This window comes from Eubalaena glacialis, chromosome 16 (assembly GCF_028564815.1).
Source record: "Eubalaena glacialis isolate mEubGla1 chromosome 16, mEubGla1.1.hap2.+ XY, whole genome shotgun sequence".
Classification (NCBI taxonomy): Eukaryota; Metazoa; Chordata; class Mammalia; order Artiodactyla; family Balaenidae; genus Eubalaena; species Eubalaena glacialis.
The window spans coordinates 78,824,618-78,846,960 of NC_083731.1; the positions used below are offsets into that span (position 1 = coordinate 78,824,618).

The 22,343-nt window shown below is 34.2% G+C and overlaps 1 protein-coding gene across 8 annotated transcripts in view; it reads right to left on the minus strand.

Moving 5' to 3' along the window:
* NBEA (neurobeachin) overlaps nt 1-22,343 on the minus strand; it is a 629,474-nt gene that overhangs the window by 88,707 nt on the left and 518,424 nt on the right. For all 8 annotated transcript variants that reach the window (XM_061171071.1, XM_061171076.1, XM_061171075.1 and 5 more), the window contains one exon: nt 14,558-14,670. In XM_061171071.1, the coding sequence (XP_061027054.1) occupies nt 14,558-14,670 (113 nt within the window). The remainder of the gene's footprint in view (nt 1-14,557; nt 14,671-22,343) is intronic.

Below are 22,343 nucleotides of genomic sequence, written 5' to 3' on the forward strand. Positions count from 1 at the left end.
ATTTTTATTAGAACCTCATTCTTCCTTTTGTTTTCTTGTTAACATGCTATAGAACTAGTGTCCATTAAAAGGAACTTTGAAAACTTCTGGTTAGAATCATTATAGTATATATTTTTGAGTGCCAACTTTTTCTTTGGTTTCATTTTCCTATTTTCTTTCCCTTTCTGTTCTCTTAGCCTTTATCTATCAATGTTTTTCTATTTCATGAAACCTTACAAGTTTTATCATTTCTTTCATATGGAACAGATATATATATTAAATAAAATAGGTAAAAATGAGCAACAAAAATTATTTAAATAAAAAATACTTATTGGGTAAATGGTACTATATGAGACACTAAAAGGGCTCTAGAGAATATAAAATCTGAGCATAGAGTTGATTTCAGTAAATAAATAAAAAATAAATGTGGATTCACCTGAGGTATGGTCAATGCCATTAAAATAGATTAGAAATTATAAGAATAAAAAGGGTTTTCAAGGGAAAATCAGAGGTCCAAATAAATCAATATTAATAAAACTGAATTCTAGTATATCAAAAAAACTTGAAAATGCTTATGATATTCATGGCATTAGGATTCTATTTATACATTAAAAAATGTTCAAGAGGTCACTATTGTTGCTACAACTGCTAATAATACTATGTATTTGTATAAGATAATGTCTTCACATCCATTTTCTGGATTGATTTTCAAAAGTCTCTGAGGTGGACACAGCGTTCATTATGAACCTGATTTCATGACAAGGAAACGGGTGCCTGGGTCTCTACTCTTTCCACGACACTGCATGGCTTTTTCATTGCTAAATATGAAATTCTGATCCTGATGTCATTTTTATTTTCTTCTATAGCTGTCTATGAGATTCCTCATCCATCACGGATCCTCAGAAATGGAACGAACCTTACAGGCCTAGTAATCCAACTCCCTTACGTTACAGATGAAGACAATGAAGAAAAGTCAAATCAAGATCACATTGGTGGCTGATTGCTGTACATTTTACAGAACCAGCTGAAGCTCTGTGCTAGACAGCTTGAAGCTGGGTAAAGCTGACGGATTTGTTTGGCTTCTGAGTATTGCTTTAATTATTAGGTCAACACTCAACACATCTGAGCTTCTAACATATCTAGGTTATCTTGTTATCTTTCATTATGATAACCGAGGGCTTGGAAATCCTTAGAAGAAGCTTCAAGAATTCTTACCTTTCTTGTTTTGTCAGTCATGAGCTACATAATATCATTCTTAAAATTCTCGGTTATGACAAAATAGAAATCATACCTATAGACCCTTCTGTGCTCAAGTGAATTCCCAGCCTCTCTCTTATCTGACCAGGGAGTTCCAAATCATTCTTCCGGAAGCAGCTCAAATTTCATCTGTGAAGCCCTACATGTTACCATCTGGTAACAGTTAGGCAAGTTTATAACTTCTTTTACCCAGCAGATAAGCCCTTCAAGGGAATGCCCTATGTTTTATTCATCCCTGTATCCTCAGTACCTAATACAGTACCCTGGCTCTTTTTAGATGCCTCATATATCCTGAATGAATGAAGATGAATTGATCTGATTGTACAATACTTTATATTTCCATATAGAAATTTTAGACAAACTTTTTAGGCATAATCAAAAGACAACATATAGTGACAATATTTATAGCACATATGATAAAAAGCTAGTTTCCTTTAAAAAAAAGAACTCTTACAAATCAGTAAAAACCAAGGAATGATTCAATTAAATGAGCAAATGAGATGAACAGGCAATTCACAGAAAAATGAATGAAATGTATGTAGGAAAAATATCACCAGCTCATACAATGTAATGGTATCTCTTCTTTTTCTGTTCAGCATCCATTATTCCTTCTTCCTCTGTGAACCACTCCTTCCCTATCCTTGGTCTACCTGGTTCAGATGGGCTGACTCTATTATCAGACCTTTTGGGTAGTCATGTGATCCAGACCTGTCAATCGGCATATCCTATCTATATGACCAGTAAGATTGGTACAGAAATGAGCACATGATTCAAGTTATTCCAATGAAACTTTGCTGAAACTACCTGGGAAAGAAGGATTTTCTGTTTCTGGTGGGGTTACAAAGGCATCACTGCTATAACATAGAGAAGCCGGACTGAGAATGATGCCAATGCAGAAAAGTAACAGATATGTTGCATCCTACAACACTGGGGAGCCCTTGGATCCAGTTTACCTCAACTGACCCATCTCTGTATTTCTCAGTGATATAAGCCAAAACAACTTTATATTTTAAAGTCAGTTTAAGTTGATTTTCTATTACTTGGAACCAAAGATCAGAAGTACACTGGCAATTCTTAAAATGTCAAACAAAAATTATTTTTATTCATTAGGTTGTCAAAAATTATTGTTTCGTAATACTCATTGTTGGCCAGGGTGTAACAAACATGATACCTCATAATACAGTTGGTAGGAATATAATTGGTATAAATTTCTTGTGGGGAAAACTGGTAATATTTTTAAAAATATGCACATGCTTTGTTTGGATCTAGTAATTCCACTCTGAGGAATTTATAATATGGAAAGAATAAGATGCAGGATATTTTTCACAGAATTGCTTGAAATGGCAAAAAACCAAGCAAACTAAAACTGGAAGTAGTCTAAATTTCCAATAAAGGATTAGTTACATGATGACACACCCACACTGCTGTATATTATGCAGCTAATCAAAAAGGCTGATAAGAAAAAATTCCAAGATACATTAATTCAATAAATATTGAGTGCCTACTATGTGTCAGAAATTATGCCTATAATTATACCCTAAAATAAGATAAACAAGGTCGCTGTTCTCATGAAGTGTGCGTTTAAATGTAGGTGTGTATCTGTGCACTTAAGAGAATGTGTGTGTATGGGTGTGTGTATGTTTCTGTCTGTCTGTAGAGACAGAGACAGACAAAATATAAATAAGCAATTTGGTAAATGAGAAACTATCAGCGATAAGTGCTCTGCTGACAATTAAAACAGAGTAATAGGATAGCAGCGACTGTGTGGAGAGGGAAGGCATCTCTCAAGAACCTCTGAGCAGGGACATGAATGACCAGAAGAAGTCAGTCATAAGAAATTTTGGGGTGAGAGAATTCAAGACGGAGGAAGAGCTAGTGCAAAGGCTCAAAGGGGGGCGTGATGGTATGTTCAAGGAACAGAAAGAAAAGCAGTGTGACTAAAGCATAATAGACGAGAGGAAGAGTTTATGAGATGAGGTGAGAAAGTGGGTAGAGGCCTTGTAGACCAGAGTGATGAAACGTATTTTACGGTAAGTGCAGTGGAAAGTCACTGAATGGTTTTAAGCAGGAGAGAAACAAGATTTGAGTTAGGCTTTACAAAGGTACCTCCAACGGTTCTGTGGAGAATGGATCAGAGATAATATTAAATTATCATGACTAGTACTAGGATTGAAAAAAGTCAGTTGCAAACCCAGCATCATTTAGCATCATCAATGCTTCTCTAAAAATCCTATAGAGTATATATGTAATATATTTTTGCTTAAATATTCAGAGAAAAATTTTTGCAGAATATACGTGAAACTATAATAATAGTTGCCTCTGGGGAGTGAGTATAGTGGAAATCTTTAGTTTTCCATCACCTTTTTTTACTATTTGGTTTATCCCGTGTATAGAATTTTAGATGGCTTTTTAAATTATATGACCCAGGAATATCTTTCAAATGTGAACATTTTAACTTTCATAAATTTTAATAAGTTATGGTAACTTTATATTTTAGCTAGCAAACAATAAATATCATATATTTCCAAATATAAATTCCTGTTATCAATCTTCACTGATATTTGAATTGCCATATATCAAACATTTAAAATAAGTTAAATGACAACATGAGGTAAAAAAGACAAATGCAGAAGATGAGATATTCTACAGGAGAGCTGGCATGGTTTCTTTAATAAGTCACTATCATGAAAAAAAAAGGGTAGTGGTTAGGAACTATTCTAACCTAAAAGACATTTAAGAGACATAAGAATCAAACATACTATGTGGTCATGGGACCTATACAGCAAAGGAAACCATTGACAAAATGAAAAGATAACCTACGGAATGGGAGAAAATATTTGCAAATGATATGACCGAGGGGTTAATACCCAATGTATACAAAAAGCTCACACAATTCAATATTAAAACAAATAACCCAATTAAAAAACAGGCAAAAGACCTGAATAGAGATTTTTTCCAAAAAATACATACAGATGGCCAACAGGCAAATGAAAAGACGCTCAACGTTGTTAATCATCAGAGAAATATGAATCAAAACCAAAATGAGGGACTTCCCCGGTGGCGCAGTGGTTAAGAATCCACCTGCCAATGTAGGGGACATGGGTTCGAGCCCTGGTCTGGGAAGATCCCACATGCCGCGGAGCACATAAGCCCGTGCACCACAACTACTGAGCCTGTGCTCCAGAGCCTGCGAGCTGCAACTACTGGAGCCTGCGTGCCACAACTACTGAAGCCCACGTGCCACAACTACTGAAGCCCGCGCACCTAGAGCCCATGCTCCGCAACAAGAGAAGCCACCGCAATGAGAAGCCCGCACACTGCAACTAAGCCCCCACTTACCGCAGCTAGAGAAAGCCTGCGGGCAGCAACAAAGACCCAAAGTAGCCAAAAATATATAAATAAATAATTAATTAATTTTAAAAAAGAAAAAAACCACAGTGAGATATTACCTCACAGCTATCAGAATGGCTATCATCAAAAAGACCACACACATAGTAATTGTTGGTGAGGATGTGGAGAAAAGGGAACCCTCGTGCACTGTTGGTGGGAATGTAAATTGGTGCAGCCACTATGGAGAACAGTATGGAGGTTCCTCAAAAAACTAAAAATAGAACTAACATATGATCTAGCAATTCTACTTCTGGGTAGAATTTGAAGAAAACAAAAACACTAATTCAAAAAGATACATGTACCCCAATGTTCATAGGAGCACTATTTATAATAGCCAAGATATGAAAGCAACCTAAGTGGTCCATCAAGAGATGAATGGATAAACAGGATGTGAGATATATATATATAAATATATATATATATATACACACTCACATATATACATACACATATATACATATATATCACATATATATATACACACACACATATACATACACATATATATCACATATATACACACACACACACACACATATATCACATATATATGTATATACACACACATATATACATACACATATATACACATATATCACATATATATATACACACACACACACACACGCGCAATAAAATACTACTCAGCCATAAAAAGAATGAAAATTTCATCATTTGCAACAACATGGATGAACCTGGAGGGTATTATGCTTAGTGAAATAAGTCAGACAGAAAAAGACAAATACTGTATAATATCACTTATACGTGGAATCTAAAAAATAAAACAAATGAATATAACACAACAGAAGCAGACTTATAGATATAAAGAACAAATTAGTGGTTACCAGTAAGGAGAGGGAAGCGGGGAGGAACAAAATAGGAGTAGGGGATGAAGAGGTATAAAATAAATAAACTACAAGGATATATTGTACAGCACAGAGAATATAGCAGTATTTTATAATAACTTTAAATGGAATTAATCTATAAAAATTTTGAATCATGATTTGTACATCTGCAACTAATATAATATTGTATATCAACTATACTTCAATTTAAAAAAGGACAAGAAAAAATAAATTGCTTATTTCAAAAAAAATGTACTGTGTGGTCCTTGACTGAATCCTGGCTTGAACAAACCAATTTTTTAAAGACATATGGTAGGCAACTGGGAAAACCTGATTATGGGCACAGTGTTACATAATATTAGGGAATTACCATAAGTTTTGTTAGCTGTGATGATGGTATTCTGGTAATGTAGGAAAATGTATTTTTCATACTAAAGGATTTAGGGATAAAGTATGATATCTTTAATTCACCTTAAAGCACTTCAGTAAAACAACAAAAAAAAAGCTAAAATGTTAATAATTGTAACATCTAGGCACTGGGTAAGTGGGTATTAATTATTGTTGGTACTTTTCTTTTGAAAAATTTTATAATAAAAAGTCAAAATAAGATAAAAATTGAATGTAAAAACAAAGAAAAATCTTTCAAATTCAAATTTTAAAACATATGGTGCTTATGTTTTAGGTTGTTCTTATTGATAAGAATCCTTTTAATTTGGAAATTTATGTTTGTAAAACGTGTGAAAATTTTGTTCTCTTAAATAGATTAAATCTCCCCTTTGCAATTTTATGCACACTATTAATTTGCTTAACATGGCCTTTCATCATCAGGTGAACTTCAGCTAATCACAACACAGTTTCCACATACATTCTTAAGAAATGGAGCCTGAAGTAATGAAGTATTAATAAAAGGAAGTGTAGGAATTATATTTTGTTGGCTATAATTGAGTGTATTTCTTTTAATACTTTTTCATAGGATGAATAAACACAATTAATTATACTATGAAGAAAGATAAACTTTGAGCCAAAGTTGCATTTTGATTAGCAAAATTTATGAGCACGTTAGTAGGTATGTCAGTTCCACATAGAACCAAAATCTCTGGAGAGGTAGAGTGGCTCACTCCATGCATTCCTGTTGCCTCTGCTCATATCTGACATGACTGTCCTTAGTGTAGGGTGTTTAGGAAAGGTGGAGGGCATCTAGGAGATAACTTAATCACTAGGCTTTTTTAAAAAAAAAGTATACTCTACCTAACGATTGTAGAGAAATAATAGGTAAGAAATGAAAGGAAATAGAACCTATGTAACTAGTGCAATTCATCATAGGGTTGTGGGGATAAAATGAGAAAATCTATGTACAATGCTTAACACGATGCTTCGCATGTAATAATACATGTCAAATGTTGGCTATTATTGTTATCATTATCCCAGAAAAATTCCTAAGAAAATCAGTTTTAAATATCTTAGTGAAAAGTAACCATTTTTACATAAAAACAATGGAGGTATAAATAAAATAAAGTATATTTACAAAAAAACAATGGAGGTATAAATAAAATAAAGTATCTTAAATCTTCATTTGTCAGTTCTAAAAGCTTTCTAAGTGTTAAGTAGTAGGATAATGATAAGCCTATAAATTAGTTTCAAGATCATCACTGCTGAATATTCTGCTTCACCTGGGAAGCAAGGTTAAAGGAAACTGACTTTGGTCTAATTTTGCCGCAATGATGCTATATTTTAGATGTGACACGTGGCGGGTAAAACAAAAGCATACAGGGCAGGCTCCCTTTCTCCTTTCTATAGTAAACTAAAAATGACTGTAAACTCTTCAGGGTATGGGCCAGTTCTTACTGTCTTTTTGTCTCCAGTGACTGGCACAGAGTAGCTGTGCAATAAATGCTTGTGTAATGAAAGAATAAGTGAATGAATAAAATTATTAATTTAAATAAATCCAATTTTGAAATTGGTGCCCTTTTGCATATCCCCCCTTGCAAATTATGCCCTCAGCTTGGATTATTCCATGAGTTTAAAACAGTATCCAGATTTTGCCAATTCATACCTTGTCTTAAAATAGCACTTACCTTTCAGCATTGCAATAGAAGCCAGCCTAACAAAAACGATTTTCAAGTTGGGTTCTATGTTAAGGTGACCTTCAACATACAGTTAGAAAAAATTTCATATTTGGCAGTAGGTTTTTTGGCAGATGGTATATAATTAAATTTACACATTCACATTTTTGTCTTGTAATAAGTTTTATATCATCAGAGTCAGCTACCAATACACTTAGTAGCTTTGCCCGTTCTTCACGTTTTGTTGTTAAAACTAAAGCGTTAGGTAAATTATATACTAAAGCAAATAAAACTAATTTCATTTTAGATATTGTTAATTTATGATGAGAAAGAAAGGTAAAATGACTGTAGAAACTTGCATCACATTGCCGAGTTGAGGTAAACCCTTTTCTACGTGGTATGTAGGCGTTTGGCAGTATCAAGGGTGGACAGTTGAGAGTATTCACACTTCAGTGCACCCATTTGCATTATCACACTTCCAAGCCTCAAGGCATTATCACTTCCTTTTTTTAAGTGGCATAATAATTTGGGAAAATGGTTATGCTTATCATCATCTGTCAGTCAAACAACTCCTGTGTTAACAAAACATATTTTTTCCACTCAGTGAATGGGTGTGTGTGTGTGATGTCCTACGCTCATGTCAATATTAGTAAGACTTGGCTTTGTGATGAAACTATTTCACTTATCAGAGGGCATGACTGGGAAATAGGAAAATTCCATTTACACTTTAATGAGCAAGGGGCTGTGCTTCATGTCAAAGTCACGTAACCACTGTAATTTCAGAGTAAAGTTCATATGAGCGTATGTAAATAACTGAAGCAGTAGCATATAACATGTTTTAAGATAGATTTCACCAAAAAATCACATCTCCATGAGGAAAACCTGCATAAATTGGGGGAAAAATCTCTACACCCACTGGTGGTTGAGTACTGAAAAGATAAGTCAATGACAGATTGTTTCATTAGCTGTCCAGCATGTCAAACAATACATATGACCTCTAACCTGTATATGTAATGAATAAAACTTGAACTTGTGATGTCTAATCAAATGAGGGGTCTAATAAATTTTACTGATAAGGAAATTTCATTTCTCCTGTGCTCTTCAACTGTTCAGTTAAATGGGCGAAGGAAGGAGTAAGAATGTTGTAAATATAATAAAATATTTCATCTAAATAAATATTTCATCTAAATAAATTTCATCTAAATAAATATTTCATCTAAATTAGTATTTCATCTCCAGTTTCAATAAATGTTTAATTTAACTTCAGTAATTTGATGTTTAAGATTTTGGTAACTTGGTAATTTAAAGAGATGAAAAAGCAATTATTTATTGCATGAAAAATATTTTATATTTTATTAAAAGTTGTTGCTTTTAATTTTATTAAAACAAAATTAAATTGATCTTTTTCACTAGATTTTTTTCAATCACACCAAAGATGGTGAACTGTCAACTGACAATTACGGAACTTTGTTTTGTAGCCCCCAGTCACTGAATGCCACTGTGTGTTGGACATTATACTAGGTGCCTTACCTACAATAGGCACAACCACTCTATTTTGTAAATACTATTGTGTTCAATTTAAAGAAGAGGAAACAGAAGTTCAGAGAGCTTAGGAAACATGCCTAAGTCTGTACAGCAGGTGAGAGAGCTACATTTGAACAGAGCTGACATTCTTTTCATGTTCTGTTTACTACCTCTCCGTTTTTTCCTCTCAATTTTAATACTGATACACATAAAGGAAAACTGAAAAGGTTTGATAATTCTAGGATTAACCTTTCCCAGCATCCAATACAGAGAACAGAAACCTCCAGGATTCACCTTCCTCTGTAACTGAGAGCGGAGTGCTTGCTGTAGCCCTGACTGTAGCAGGGACTTTGTGAAGAGCAAGAAAGCCATCTCCAGCTCATATCGCCATCCTGGCCATGGCATCGAAGTCCTGGGGAAAGTAGGTCTGGGGCAGAGACATTATCTTTATTTACTTTGTTTCTCATTTTTGGTTCTTATCTGCATAATACTATAAAAATATTGCTACTAATTTTTCCAACATGCTTTTGTTAAGTATTAGATGCTGTTTAAAATGAAATAGAAAGCCATTGCTTTGTCAGTATTGTCAGAACGTTTTGGGGAAGTACGTAAGAAATGCATGTAACAGTTGAATTACGGACCTAGATCAGATATGGGAAGAAATAGATCCAGGAGTAGCTAGATGTTTAAAACCCTTATGTACCCCTCTCATTTGCTTCAGTGAAGCATCCAGGATTCCTCAAGAGACAGCTCCTTCCTTTGCACTGAGGGTGGATCTGGGTTTTATGAGACAAGCAATTTGTAGGAGAGGGGTTCTTTAAGAAAATGAGCATAAAACTATGAACATAAAATTAGGCGCAAGGGATAAAAAGAAGCCCCTGAAACTTGAGGGGCTTTGAAGTTTAAGCCTGATTAGCTTAATTTATTATGGTAAATTTATCTCTGACTCCATTGAATGTCATATATTATAATTATATATATGTAATAAACAACCTACTGCCTATTGGTTTTTTTCCGATTATAACCAATGAACATTCCTTGAGGGTCAGGACTCTACTTTAAAGTCCTCTTAGCACCTTGCAAAGTTCCTTTTACATAGTAGCTATGTGTACACAAACCTGTAATTTATTTGCTATTGTCTAGATTATAGAAACTATAAAGAAGAAACTTTCAGATACAGTATATTTGACACTTTATAATAGTGAGTTGTTTGTTGCTCACCAACTAAGCCCCCTTTCTTTCGGAAACAGGAATCCAAATTTCCTCCGGTCAACTCTTAGCCTAGTGCATGAGGAGACATTTTCCGGGATTTCTGGGAAAGGAAAGTTTCTTTTGTCTTGCATGTGAGCTATTTGGTAAGATGCGCTCTCTTTCTTTGGATAGTATGATGTGAGGTCTGGAACTGTTGCGGCCATTTTGCTCCTAAAAGGGGATTGCTTGGAGCTACTGGAGGCCATCCAGAAGAGGTCGAGTATGAAGTCCACAGATGGGAAGGCAGAGAAGAACAATGGAAAGAACTCTGCTTGGTGGCATTATCTGCATCACCGGAAATAAACCTGACTGAAAATTAAACCTTCCTCTGAATTTTTTAGTTGTGAGAACCAATGATATTGAATTATTGTTCAAGCCAGTTGCTCAAGCTGGGTTGTCTGAAATATTCATTCAAAAGTCCTGATATAACTAGAATTCATAAAGCCAATTTAATGCAGAGGTATAAAGAAAGAGAAGAAATTTTCTATTTGTTTAGGATTGTACATTTCTTAACTTCCTAACTTTTATGCAGTAAAGAATATAAAAATTATTTGGGGCTCCAAATGTTGTTTACTAAGACAAATTCTAGAATTACTCACTGATAGGAATTATTACTTGGGTCCTAATCTCTGTTTAGGAAAAACTTCTTTTGTTATTGGAGATCTTTTAGAATGTTTCTGGTTAATAATATCATTAAAATATTCCAAATCTTCCTTGAGTTTCTGAAGATTACCAAACTCTCCATTAAAAATTTCATTTGTAGTACTGGTTATAACTACAAGAATTTCATGTGCTTCTCAATGGTCATCTCTTCTCTATAATAATATTGCATTATTAGCAGTGTTTCCTTCCAGTTATTATATTTCAAATGTCATTATTCCCATTAGGCATATAATATGATATATTTTCATACATTAAAAACTTGTTTATTAATGATTTTTATCAGGACAGTCTCGGGTTTCTAGCCCATTTGTAAGAAGTTCCTATTAAGAAATTCAATGAAGCATGGGAACAATGCAAGAGTAATTTATTAACACATCAAGAGGCTTTAATTTGCTACCATTTTCCTATCATGTTATTCTGACAGAAAATAAAGAACAAATTGCTAAAGCATGGAACATAGTAGAATTGGAAGAAAAGCTATCTATCTTTAGAGAACCATGGGTTCAAATGTTCACAACATGAAGGACTCTATGTTTGCAAAAGCACAGTTAGTATTCACGTTGCCTAATTTATTTAGGCTGTCTGTTTACCTCTTCTATTTATCTAACACTAAATAAAATTAGGACAGCACATGTGGGTCAGAAAGGGAAAAGTTCTGCCAAAAGGCATACAGATTAAATAGATCAGCTTTAAAAACCTGAAGAATGTTTACATATTCTAGTTACTTTAGAAAGTGACTTCCTCATTTAATTTATCTCATTTTTTCTACATGAATAAACTAAAAATCTATAATTACTAGCAAATATTTTACCATATGCCTTATATAATCTATATTAATCATAATGAAAGCCATATTTTCTTTGGTTGGGTTAGTGTTTCAAGAACATTTGAGTCCAAATGTCTTAGTGTACTTGAGCTTGCATTTTCCAATCTGCTACAGTCCCCACTATACCTACTGTCATAATGTAGGCCTCCCAGATTTCTGGTAACTATCTGAGTTTTCGTCTCAGCTCTGGACTGGACTTTTTCCAAGATGGCTCAGATATGTTTGTTTTATTAACTCCTGTACACTCTTCCACCTAGTACAGTGCTTGACATACAACAGCAAGTGTGTGATAAATATTTGTTGACTGAATGAATGCCTGAAAGAATGAACACATAAATGGAGGAAAGAAGGGAACTTTGGTCTGTAAGCTTCCTTTCACCACGATATCCCAGTTGATTTCAAAGAAAAAGGACCTTCTTCCCTGTTCTACAAATAATCTAAAATAGCTACAGTGGTAGTTAGCTTATGAGGTTTTAAGACTACGTATCATGCTACCTGAGAATCTACACTATACATGTTATTGTGTGTGTATATATATATATATATATATATAGTAGTGTCTAATACATAGTGCCTATTGAATTAATGTTAAATAAAACACATGTAGATAAGATTTTGTTAAAGAACTAGTTTAACAGTTTTCACCTTCATATTGATAAGTTAGTTTGGCTTTTTTTTACACTCAAAGATTACACCTCAACCTTAGCAATTCATGTAAAAAATGCATACCATTCTAATTCCATTACAGATATAGCAGCATATATTTATCATCATTATTTAAAATTTGAAACGCAATTCAAAGTATATGGCATATATAGATGATTTACTGCATTATATTTATATTCATAGCTAATGCTGATATGCTAGGTACTCTTCTAAGTTTTTTATACTTATTAACTCATCAAATCCTCACAACAACCCTACTATTATTGTCCCCATTATACAGGTGAGGAAACTAAGGCAAAGAGAAATGAAATAGTTGTCTAAGGCCCCAAAGCGAGTAAGTGGCAGAATTAGGATCTAAACCCATGCAGTCTAGCTCCAGAGTTCTTGTTCCTAACCGCTATTTATTGCCTTTCATGTAGTTCTCTATAAATATAGTACATTCTTATTTAATTTTTGCAGAAAATGATTTTATCTTATTTAATTTTTAATTTTATAATTTTAATAATTACATTATTATATAAAATAAGAATAATTTTAACCTTATTTAATTTTGCTTCCAGAGGGCAAGCCTTATGAATTACAGTGCTTATATCTACCTAAGGCTGAATACTCATTTGTACATAGTAAATGGTTAAAGATTTTTGTTCAGTTCAAATAATTGTTCACTGGAACAATTACTATATTTGCAATCATATTGAAATTCAATTGCTGGCATTTTTTTTTTTTTTTTTAACCAGCTGTGTGACTCTCAGTAAGATGTTGGCTAATTGATTCCTTAGGTCCCTTGAGTATCTATAATAGCATAGTTAAAATTAGCAATGAGCTAGCAAGTTTGATAAGGCAGTCACATAAAATATAAGAAATAGTGAGTGAATGACAGAGAAGAATATGCAAAAATTAGTATACAGGCTTCAAAAGCAGGCTAAGAAATATTCCACGTGTAATAATAGCTCATATTCATGAAGTGCTTCTACGTTCCAAGTACTATGTTACATTCTTTAAATGTACATGTCATTTGATCTTCACAACTGTATGAGGTAGGACAGTATTATTCTCGTATTACAAATGGGGAGATTGAGGCTAAAAGAGAGTGGCTTCTGGTCACACAGCTAGTAAGCAGTGGCATAGAGAACTTCAACTTAGGTGGGTCTAGTTTTCAAAGGCAAGAAAAAAGGCAAGAGAAGGTGTGCTGAGTTAAAAACCATTTGTGGGATTAATTTTAAATTGCTTGCATTTCATGCTTCCCTGCCTTGCAGGACTTATGCTATCCTTGCTCATGAGCTCCTCAACTCTCCCCCAACCAAAACCAAATGTATATGCGTATGCCTATATGCCTTTCATGCTGCTGTGGTATGCTAAACCAGACAACTAAGTAGAATAGAAAAGGGAATGAAATTCAGAGTGAATGGCCTGAGGCTTAATATGGCTAAAGTATTGATATAAACTTTAGGGCTTGGCTCTGATATTAGCTGAGGCTAGAGAAAAGCTTTTGGGCCTTAGTATCTAGTTCTTCACTGAATTTCAAAGAGTTTAGTATCCCACTTAAGTTTCTTCTCAACAAATGAGGCGAACTAACCAAAAATTTGCTTCTTATCCTTATCACCCATCGTGTATTTTTTTCTTGCCATTTTTGGGCCAAATCTTCACTCTTTTATCTTAACAGACCCTTGATAAGTTATTGTGCCCTACTTTCTTTTCAGTATCAAGCTCCCCTACAGTATGTGTGTATGTATTATGGTCAAGATAACATGTCTTATCACCTAAGAAATATACCACAGAAATTACTGGCCAAATTTTGTACTAATTTCAAGTTTCTCACCTTGATCTTTAAAACCTAGAATATCAGAACAACCTCTCCTTACATATGCTCTTTCTCAAATATCCATTTCATTTTGCCATACTAGTACTGATTTATCTTCTTGTAGCTTAATTCCTATGCTAAGCATTGATGAAATTTAGATGCTGACTACAAAAAGAGAAGACATCCAGGTTTACTTTCTTACAAACATTAATTGAACATATATACTCTGGTAGAAATGCTTTTAGAATATAGCCTTATGAAGAAAATTGACTTCTATATATTTAAAAGTTACCTTTGATAGATCCCTGAAGTTTCCTGGAAGAGTCAAATCCAATTCTTCTGAGTCATAGTTTGTTAATACCCACGGAAACACGGGGTATTGGTTCAGATCATTATATGTCCGTCCTAGTAAAGAAAAAGATAAATGAAAATCTGTATACACTAATTGCTTATGAAAGTGTTCCTGTCCTTCTAATAGATGAGGCAACTATTGCATTGCAGAAGAAAAGTAACTCTTTTGTTTATTGAACTATGTCTTTATTCAATCAAAAGCACTTATAACAATGTGTTTCAAGTGAACTCACTCAATAATAATTAAGAAGTGAGTAACCAGAATTACTTTTTAATAATGTAACTTGTGGTAGTGATTGCTAGCTGTTCGTCATAATCAATTTCTCTTCTTCCTGGGCTAGACCACATTTCTCAGGCTCCCTTATTAGTAGCTATGGCTGTGAGACTTGGTTCTAATCTACAGAATGTGAGCAGAGATGGTATCTGCTACTTTCAGGCTTGGTCCTCTGCAACTTGTTGCATGGGTGCTCCATGCTCCATCTCTCTTCTGCTGACTATGATGAAGATGCTATTGCCACCCTGGAAGCAGAGCCTCATAAGCTGGGGTCCCTGAAAGTGATCATGGAGGAGGTCACCTGCTGGTCTGCACACTTGCAGATTATGTGACGGTGTTCTACTATAACAAGTATATATCCAGAATTCTATTGCCAGTATACAGCATACTACATTGTGCTTCTATTAAGAATGAATGTAGAGAATTTGCAAGTTAACAGAAGTACTCTGAAGCCAGTACGAAAAAGCACCGAGGCAGATGTTATGCACATTTTTTTCACTCCCTTAAGTTCATGAATTTTCTTTTCGTATTATGTTGTTTCACTTTAGTGGAGAGCTGCTGAATGTTAGGCTGAATTTTGTTTGTTGGTTTTCGTTAGTTTTTGACAGAATGGCTTAAGCATTTTAGGTAGGACACTGAAGCCCGTGGGACCGTGGCAAAGCTTAGGGACAGCACAGGGCTGGCTTACCCTGGTAAACTGACACTGAATAACATATGATCAGGTGAAATTAAGAGGAGCAGTACTAAAGAAACAGGGTCCAAAGAAAACTTCCGTTGGACAAGACTGCTTTTTGTAAAAATGCATTATGAACTGATCACAGGACTTTCTAAATTTCCATTCAAATCCATACAAAATAGCAATTTCCCTGATATTAGTGATATGATTTCATCTTGTGCTCCTTGTTGCACACCGTGTTAGCATAACAGTAGCACAGATATGCATACATTATCTTATTCGTCATCAAGAACTGAAATTAAATGATACCTACCTCTTGTAGCAACTGGTAACTGTGACTGTGAAATAAAAAAAAACAAACAAACCCCCCCCCATAATCTGAGGAAGAACCAAATCTGCTAACTATTATAAGCATGAAATCAAATTAATTAATTCACTCAGTAAACATTTTATTCGGTGACTATTTTATCTGCTTCTTATATGAATCTCTGCATTTTACAACACAATTACTTATTGTTTTAAATACGTAAACTAATGTGGGTGTATATTATAAATGTAGGCAATCGATAGAAAGCAGAATGTTGCTTCCACTCTGCATTTCCTGGAGCAAGGTGAGAGTAAGGTTAGGGCTTCCTCTTTGTTCTCTGCCACAGCACTGTTGCAGATGTGTTATAGCTAATACTTGTCTGCCTCTCCACTAGTCCATAAACTCCAGAATGTAGGGTCTGAGTTTTAAAAAAAAAAGCCTCTGTATATTGGCATATTTTGTTTGTCCGATAGATATTTGTTGAAAGAACGAATACATATGTGATAAAAATGCAATAAAATGAGCCAAATTTTAAAAGATGAACAAACCATAAGCCAAATAAAAAAGGAAAATTGCAGGATAGTCTTCTTGGGAGGAAGAGGCCTATGCAAAGGCACAGAAGTACACATGAGAGAGCGGCCTTGTGAATGTGCATGTTAAACCACCAGAACAGAAGTACACATGAGAGAGCGGCCTTGTGAATGTGCATGTTAAACCACCAGAAGGAAATATCTGTGGCCGATGAATGCACCTGCTTTGTGTTTATAAGTCTACTGTGATGAAAAATAGTGATGAGAATAAACAAGAATTTGGAACCTTTTAACTACAGTCTTTCGTATATGAAAATAGACTGCTAAAGCAGTATCACTGTAAAATGCACAGTGTAATATTCTAAAATTTTAAATTTATTACTGAGAGTTCATGTTTATGTTAACCTAGGACACTTGATTACTCTCAGTGTTTTTTCTATGCATGTATATATACAGAGAGTCTAGACTGGCTGGGCAGAGCTATTTCTGGGATTGTAAGTAGGCCCGTGGCATATTTAGTGCTCTGCCATTTTCTGGGTTACCATTCTACTTAAAAATCTATAGATTTTAATGAAAAAGAGGTCTTCTAATATATGTATATTTTAAGAGAATAATTTGATGTTATTTATGTAACATATTTTCTATTACTTATGTAAATCAATAGCTGAAAATCAGACATAATAACTGTTTTTAAATTTTCTGATGAAGTTTCATAACTTAAGGAAAAACTGTCAAACTAAAATAAATAAAAAGCCAATTTACATTAACTCAGTACTTAAATGTATCATATAAGTACAAACAGCATAAAAAAGAGACTATACTTGAAGACACTAGTCTTTCACTAGGAATGATTTTCTAATTAAAGAAAAGATATAATGCTATTTTTGGAAAAAATACAAAGAAAAGAAGGTATCTTTAACATACACACACACACACACACACACACACACACACAAATTGATTGCTGTCTACAGTCACAGCTCATGGTAATTAATCTATCCTGCATTTTTTGTTAATTCACTTTTAATAATCTTTGGAAGATTCTTTAAAAATAAATGCTTAGAAAAATTTAGTAAGTTTTAAATTACTAAAGCTTTATAGCACGTTTTAAATCTAACAAATACAATAAACTATATAAACAGATGTTCTGACAGTTACATTAAAACCTTTTTATATAAAACTTTCCACATAAAAGCTTTGCAACATGGACAGTTAATATATTATTTTTGATTTGAATTAAAAATTCACAATGTATTTAAAACTCACATGGATGAAGTTGGTACCCTGGGATTTTGCATTTATAAGTTTTAGCCATGAATTAGCATTATTACTTTAATTATTTTACCGAACACCTTTGTGAAATGAAAAAAAAAAACCCTGCTGTGTACCGAATTAACCAAAAAAGTGAAATATTTCCAAAATAATATCTGTTAAGTTCTGGCACATCTAGGTACTTATTTATTAATTTTTTTAGGATAATTGAAATTTAGTAAATAACCTTGTGCTGTTATTTCCTTTTCTAGCAGTAATAAGTGCAGAATTTTTTTTACTAACTATGCTTCTAAGGACTTACCTTGGAAGATTAATATTAACTATCACAAGCCTATGACACTAATCTACTCAAACAATAAAAGTGAAGCACAGTAAATGAGATTTCAGAAACACTAGATATGTTTCTTCATTTAAAAAAAAAAACTTTTAATTAAACCATCCAATTTAATGTTTTTATATGGCACTTTAGTTTTGAAGGTAAAGTGATCTAGAGACAGCTGACAAAGAAATTATAACTGCAATTCCTTGGTGAAAATGTTAATGACAGCAAAATATTGTTTAATTAGATGATTGCAGCATCTGGATTAGCACTCTTTAAGAGCAATGTTCCTGTGCTTGTCTGCTTCTTCACACTTTACAGACATTTTGTCATCTCTAGGTCATTAGGAAAGAATTTTTAATGATTTTTCTAGAAGCAAGCAGTTCAAGTTACATTTAATTAGATGACAATAATAAGCCCAACACATGCAGTAGCTAAATATATACATAATTAACCAGGGAGGGCTTGTACATCACAGAGTAAAAAAGTAGAAAATGCTAAACAGGAGAAAAAGGTTGGGGTTGAGGAAGCTGCGCTGAATTCATTAGCCGATCATATGAAAAACAACTCAAAAACCTTTTAAAAAACCTCCCAAATCTAACGGGATCATTTACACGAAGCTATGTTAGCAGTCAATGTGCTATTTTTTTTTTTTTTAATGTAAGAATGCCAGATTTTAACATCATGTTCACAGTATTATCTAATAAGGCATAAAATAAGGCATAGGCTGTATCTTTTGGAACACAATAAACGGAAATTAGGTCAACTCTGGGAATTAGAGGTTGAACCCACATTTTTAGTTAAACTCTATGCATCACTAAAAATCTTCCAAAACTTAATGTTCTTCAAAAGTTAAGAAAACAAAACCCAATTGTTTCAAAATAGTTAAATAAATTATACCACAGTACTAAGCTAGACTTTCATGCAGTTTTTAAGATCATGATTTCAAATACTATTTAATGAGATGGAAAATGTGAACCTGTATGTGTAGCAGATTCCCGAAGATTACCACACAGAGAAAAAGAAAAAAACAGAAAAATCACCAAAATGTTAATTATGAAATTTATGGCTAGTCTTCAAGTAATTAATTTTTTTTTAATAGAAGGTAATAATATTTATTACTGAAGGTAAAGTGGTTCCCCACTCTTCATTCTTCTACATCTTTCTCATATATATTAAAAATGACAAATATTTCACCCATATGCTTTCTTATCTTCTTAACTGAATCCAAGCCATACTCGTATTTAGTTTGAAATTTTTTATATTTTACTGTAGGTTCAGGGTAATTTCAAGTGAACCAACTATGAGAATATTCAATAGAATATTCCACGGGACTTCCCAGGTGGTGCAGCGGTTAAGAATCCACCTGCCAATGCAGGGGACAGGCCTTCAAGCCCTGGTCTGGGAAGATCCCACACGCCGCGGAGCAACCAAGCCTGTGTGCCACAACTACTTAAGCCCACGTGCCCAGAGCCCCCGCTCCACAACAAGAGAAGCCACCACAATGAAACGCCCGCGCACCGCAACGGAGAGCAGCCCCCGCCCGCCACAACCAGAGAAAGCCCGCGCACAGCAGCGAAGACCCAACGCAGCCAAAAATAAACAAACAAATTTTAAAAATATTCCCATTATCTATTGAGATTATTTTTATAGGGATTCTAAGCATTACACTCTGAAATAGAATTTCACATTTCTACATAACAACACTCCACTCACCCAGAACCCAAATAAATACAAATCACGTTTTTAGTAAACAAAATTAAGTAATTAAATTTTTAAATTACACTTTTCTATATTTCCAATTTTCTATAATGAGTATTTATTAAATATATAAATATAACAAAAGAAAGGCCATGAAAACATTTATGGGCCTTTAGGTGTCGTTTCAAAACAGTATGTTTTCTGAATATTTGACAAGCTTCTTTTACTATGTGAAGTATCTTTACAAAACTTACATACATACAGGAAAATGTGTTTATTTATATGCATTTATGTATGTCACAGGAGGGTCTAAAAATCTACATACTGTATTGTATTAATACTAGGACACTGCTGCTGTATGCTTTATAGAGAGTCTTATTTTTAAAAGCATTTAAAAAGGAGAAAAGACAAATTGGCCAAGTATGAGAGACCTCAAGAAATGGAGAACAAGAAATGGGTCGTAAAATGTATTTCACATTTCATGTTAAAAGAATATTTTGGAGAAAAAAGGTAAATCTGAGAGGGTAAGAGAGTTAGTAGAATATTTTTATTGAAAATGTGAATTTATTAAGTCACATTGACCTATATTTTTAAAAACCAGAAGCCAGAAGCCAGAAAGGGTTGCTTCATCTTCTCAATCAGATTCTATTCTATAACTCTTCTCTTTAGTCCAGGAAATTTAAAGAATCCCTCAACCAGCAGTTCTAGTGAATTCACATAATAGATCATAAAATCATGCAAACACAGAGCATAAATATTAAGTCAGTTCAATTTGATGAGCATTTATAGAGCAAAACTTTGACCTCATAATCTTACTGGAAAGAAGAGATACAGACATAAAATCCAAGGATGCATTATCCTAAGTGCCAACATGGGTGGCATAGACAGCGCTACAGAAGATGTGAATGCTACAGGAGATTAAGACAATTATCGTAAGGTAAATCTTTTAAGAATATATGTGTGAGGAGGTGGTTCTCAATGTGCAAACCTTGGACCAGTGGCATCAGCATCACCTAGGTACTTGTTAGAAATACAAATTCTTGAGGCCCACCCTAAACCTACTGAATCAGAACCTGTTGGTTTCAGCAAGCCCTCCAGGTGATTCTGAGAACCACTCTATCCTGGATGGGGGGATGGTGGTTGTGTCACCCATGTCGTGGCTGGTGGCCTTCTCCAGGATTCTCCAGGAGTTGCCATGATCAGAAGAAAGCTCTTTCACGCAAGGTCGTGTCTCCTTTCCAGGAATCTGCATCCAATGACTGCAAAGTGGAGGTAATGAAGGCCTGGCCGCCTTGCCCCAGGGCAAGACACCTCTGAAGGGTTAGCCTAGCTCCTGGTTCCCTGTGGGATCTGCTGAGGCCTTTGCTGCAATTACTCTGGGGTTCAATTTCTCCTTCTGCCCGCTTCTACTTTCTTCACTCCCCTCACAGATGCTGATCCCAAGGACACTGTCCAATAAACTTCCTGCAAGCAAATCTCTGTCTCAGATTCTTTCTCTGGATCTGAGACCTAGCTGAACACAGTACTAGGGTCTACATTAGAGATGATAATTCCAGGCCCAGATCTAGTACTAGAATATGCCTGTGGACAAAAGTCATGATGGTAAATAAACTTCAAAAGTTCTTTTGATGAAATATAAACTAAAATAATTGTCTAAAAATCGTTAATTGTTTCAGTCTTAAAAGTAGTTACAGATTAAGGCCAATGATTGGAGGTGAAATTGAATGGTGCCATGATATCCTGAGGCAGTATGGTATAGTAAGTGAGTGAAGCTCTACAACCAAACTACCTACATTAGAATCCTGACTTCTTCACTTATTAGCTCTGTGACTTGGGCGAGTTATTTACTTCTCTGCACCTCATTTCCTCATTGGTGAAATGGGGATAAGAACTCTGGGGTTATTGTTAGGATTAAATGAGTAAATACACATAAAACACTTAGAACCATATTTGCAACACTGTAAACTGCTCAGTAAACATTAACCATTATTTGCCATTTTTTTCTGAATGTTGATATTAATATTAAAGAACTGTATCAAAAAGAAATGATAAAACTAAACAAATAATAAAATTTTTTTTCCTGAATCTTGATATTAAGAATAATTAAAGAAATGTTTAAAGAAGACTATGATAAGATATAAGCCAACCATTTATTGCCTTTGGATTACCCAGGAAATTAAATATAATTTGTCAATAAGAACACTAACATTCTCTCAAGAAATGATAAATCTAAAGTTTCAATCAATTGACTTATAAGTATTTATTGAACAATAACTGTATCCCTAAAACTGTGCTATGAAACAACATGATCATTTAGTGGTACCCATGTTAGTAAAAGTGGTATTGGTACAATTTAACATCTTTATAGTTCCCTTTATTCTAGGAACCTTCAGAGTCCTTTCTTTCGAGAACTCTGAAAAGTGTTCCATTAAGAGGAGATGAATGGATATGAATGGATATATAATATTCTCCACAAATCAGGAAAATAGACCATTCTAACTGCTTCCTAAATAAGTACTCAGTCGTGGCTTTGGTGAAGCTTCTCTATAATACCATCACCCATATCTTTAATGCTGGTGCTCAGTATAAACTGGCACCCCTACTTAGAACTTCAGGATGATGGCAAAGGAAGAATTAGCAGGGATATA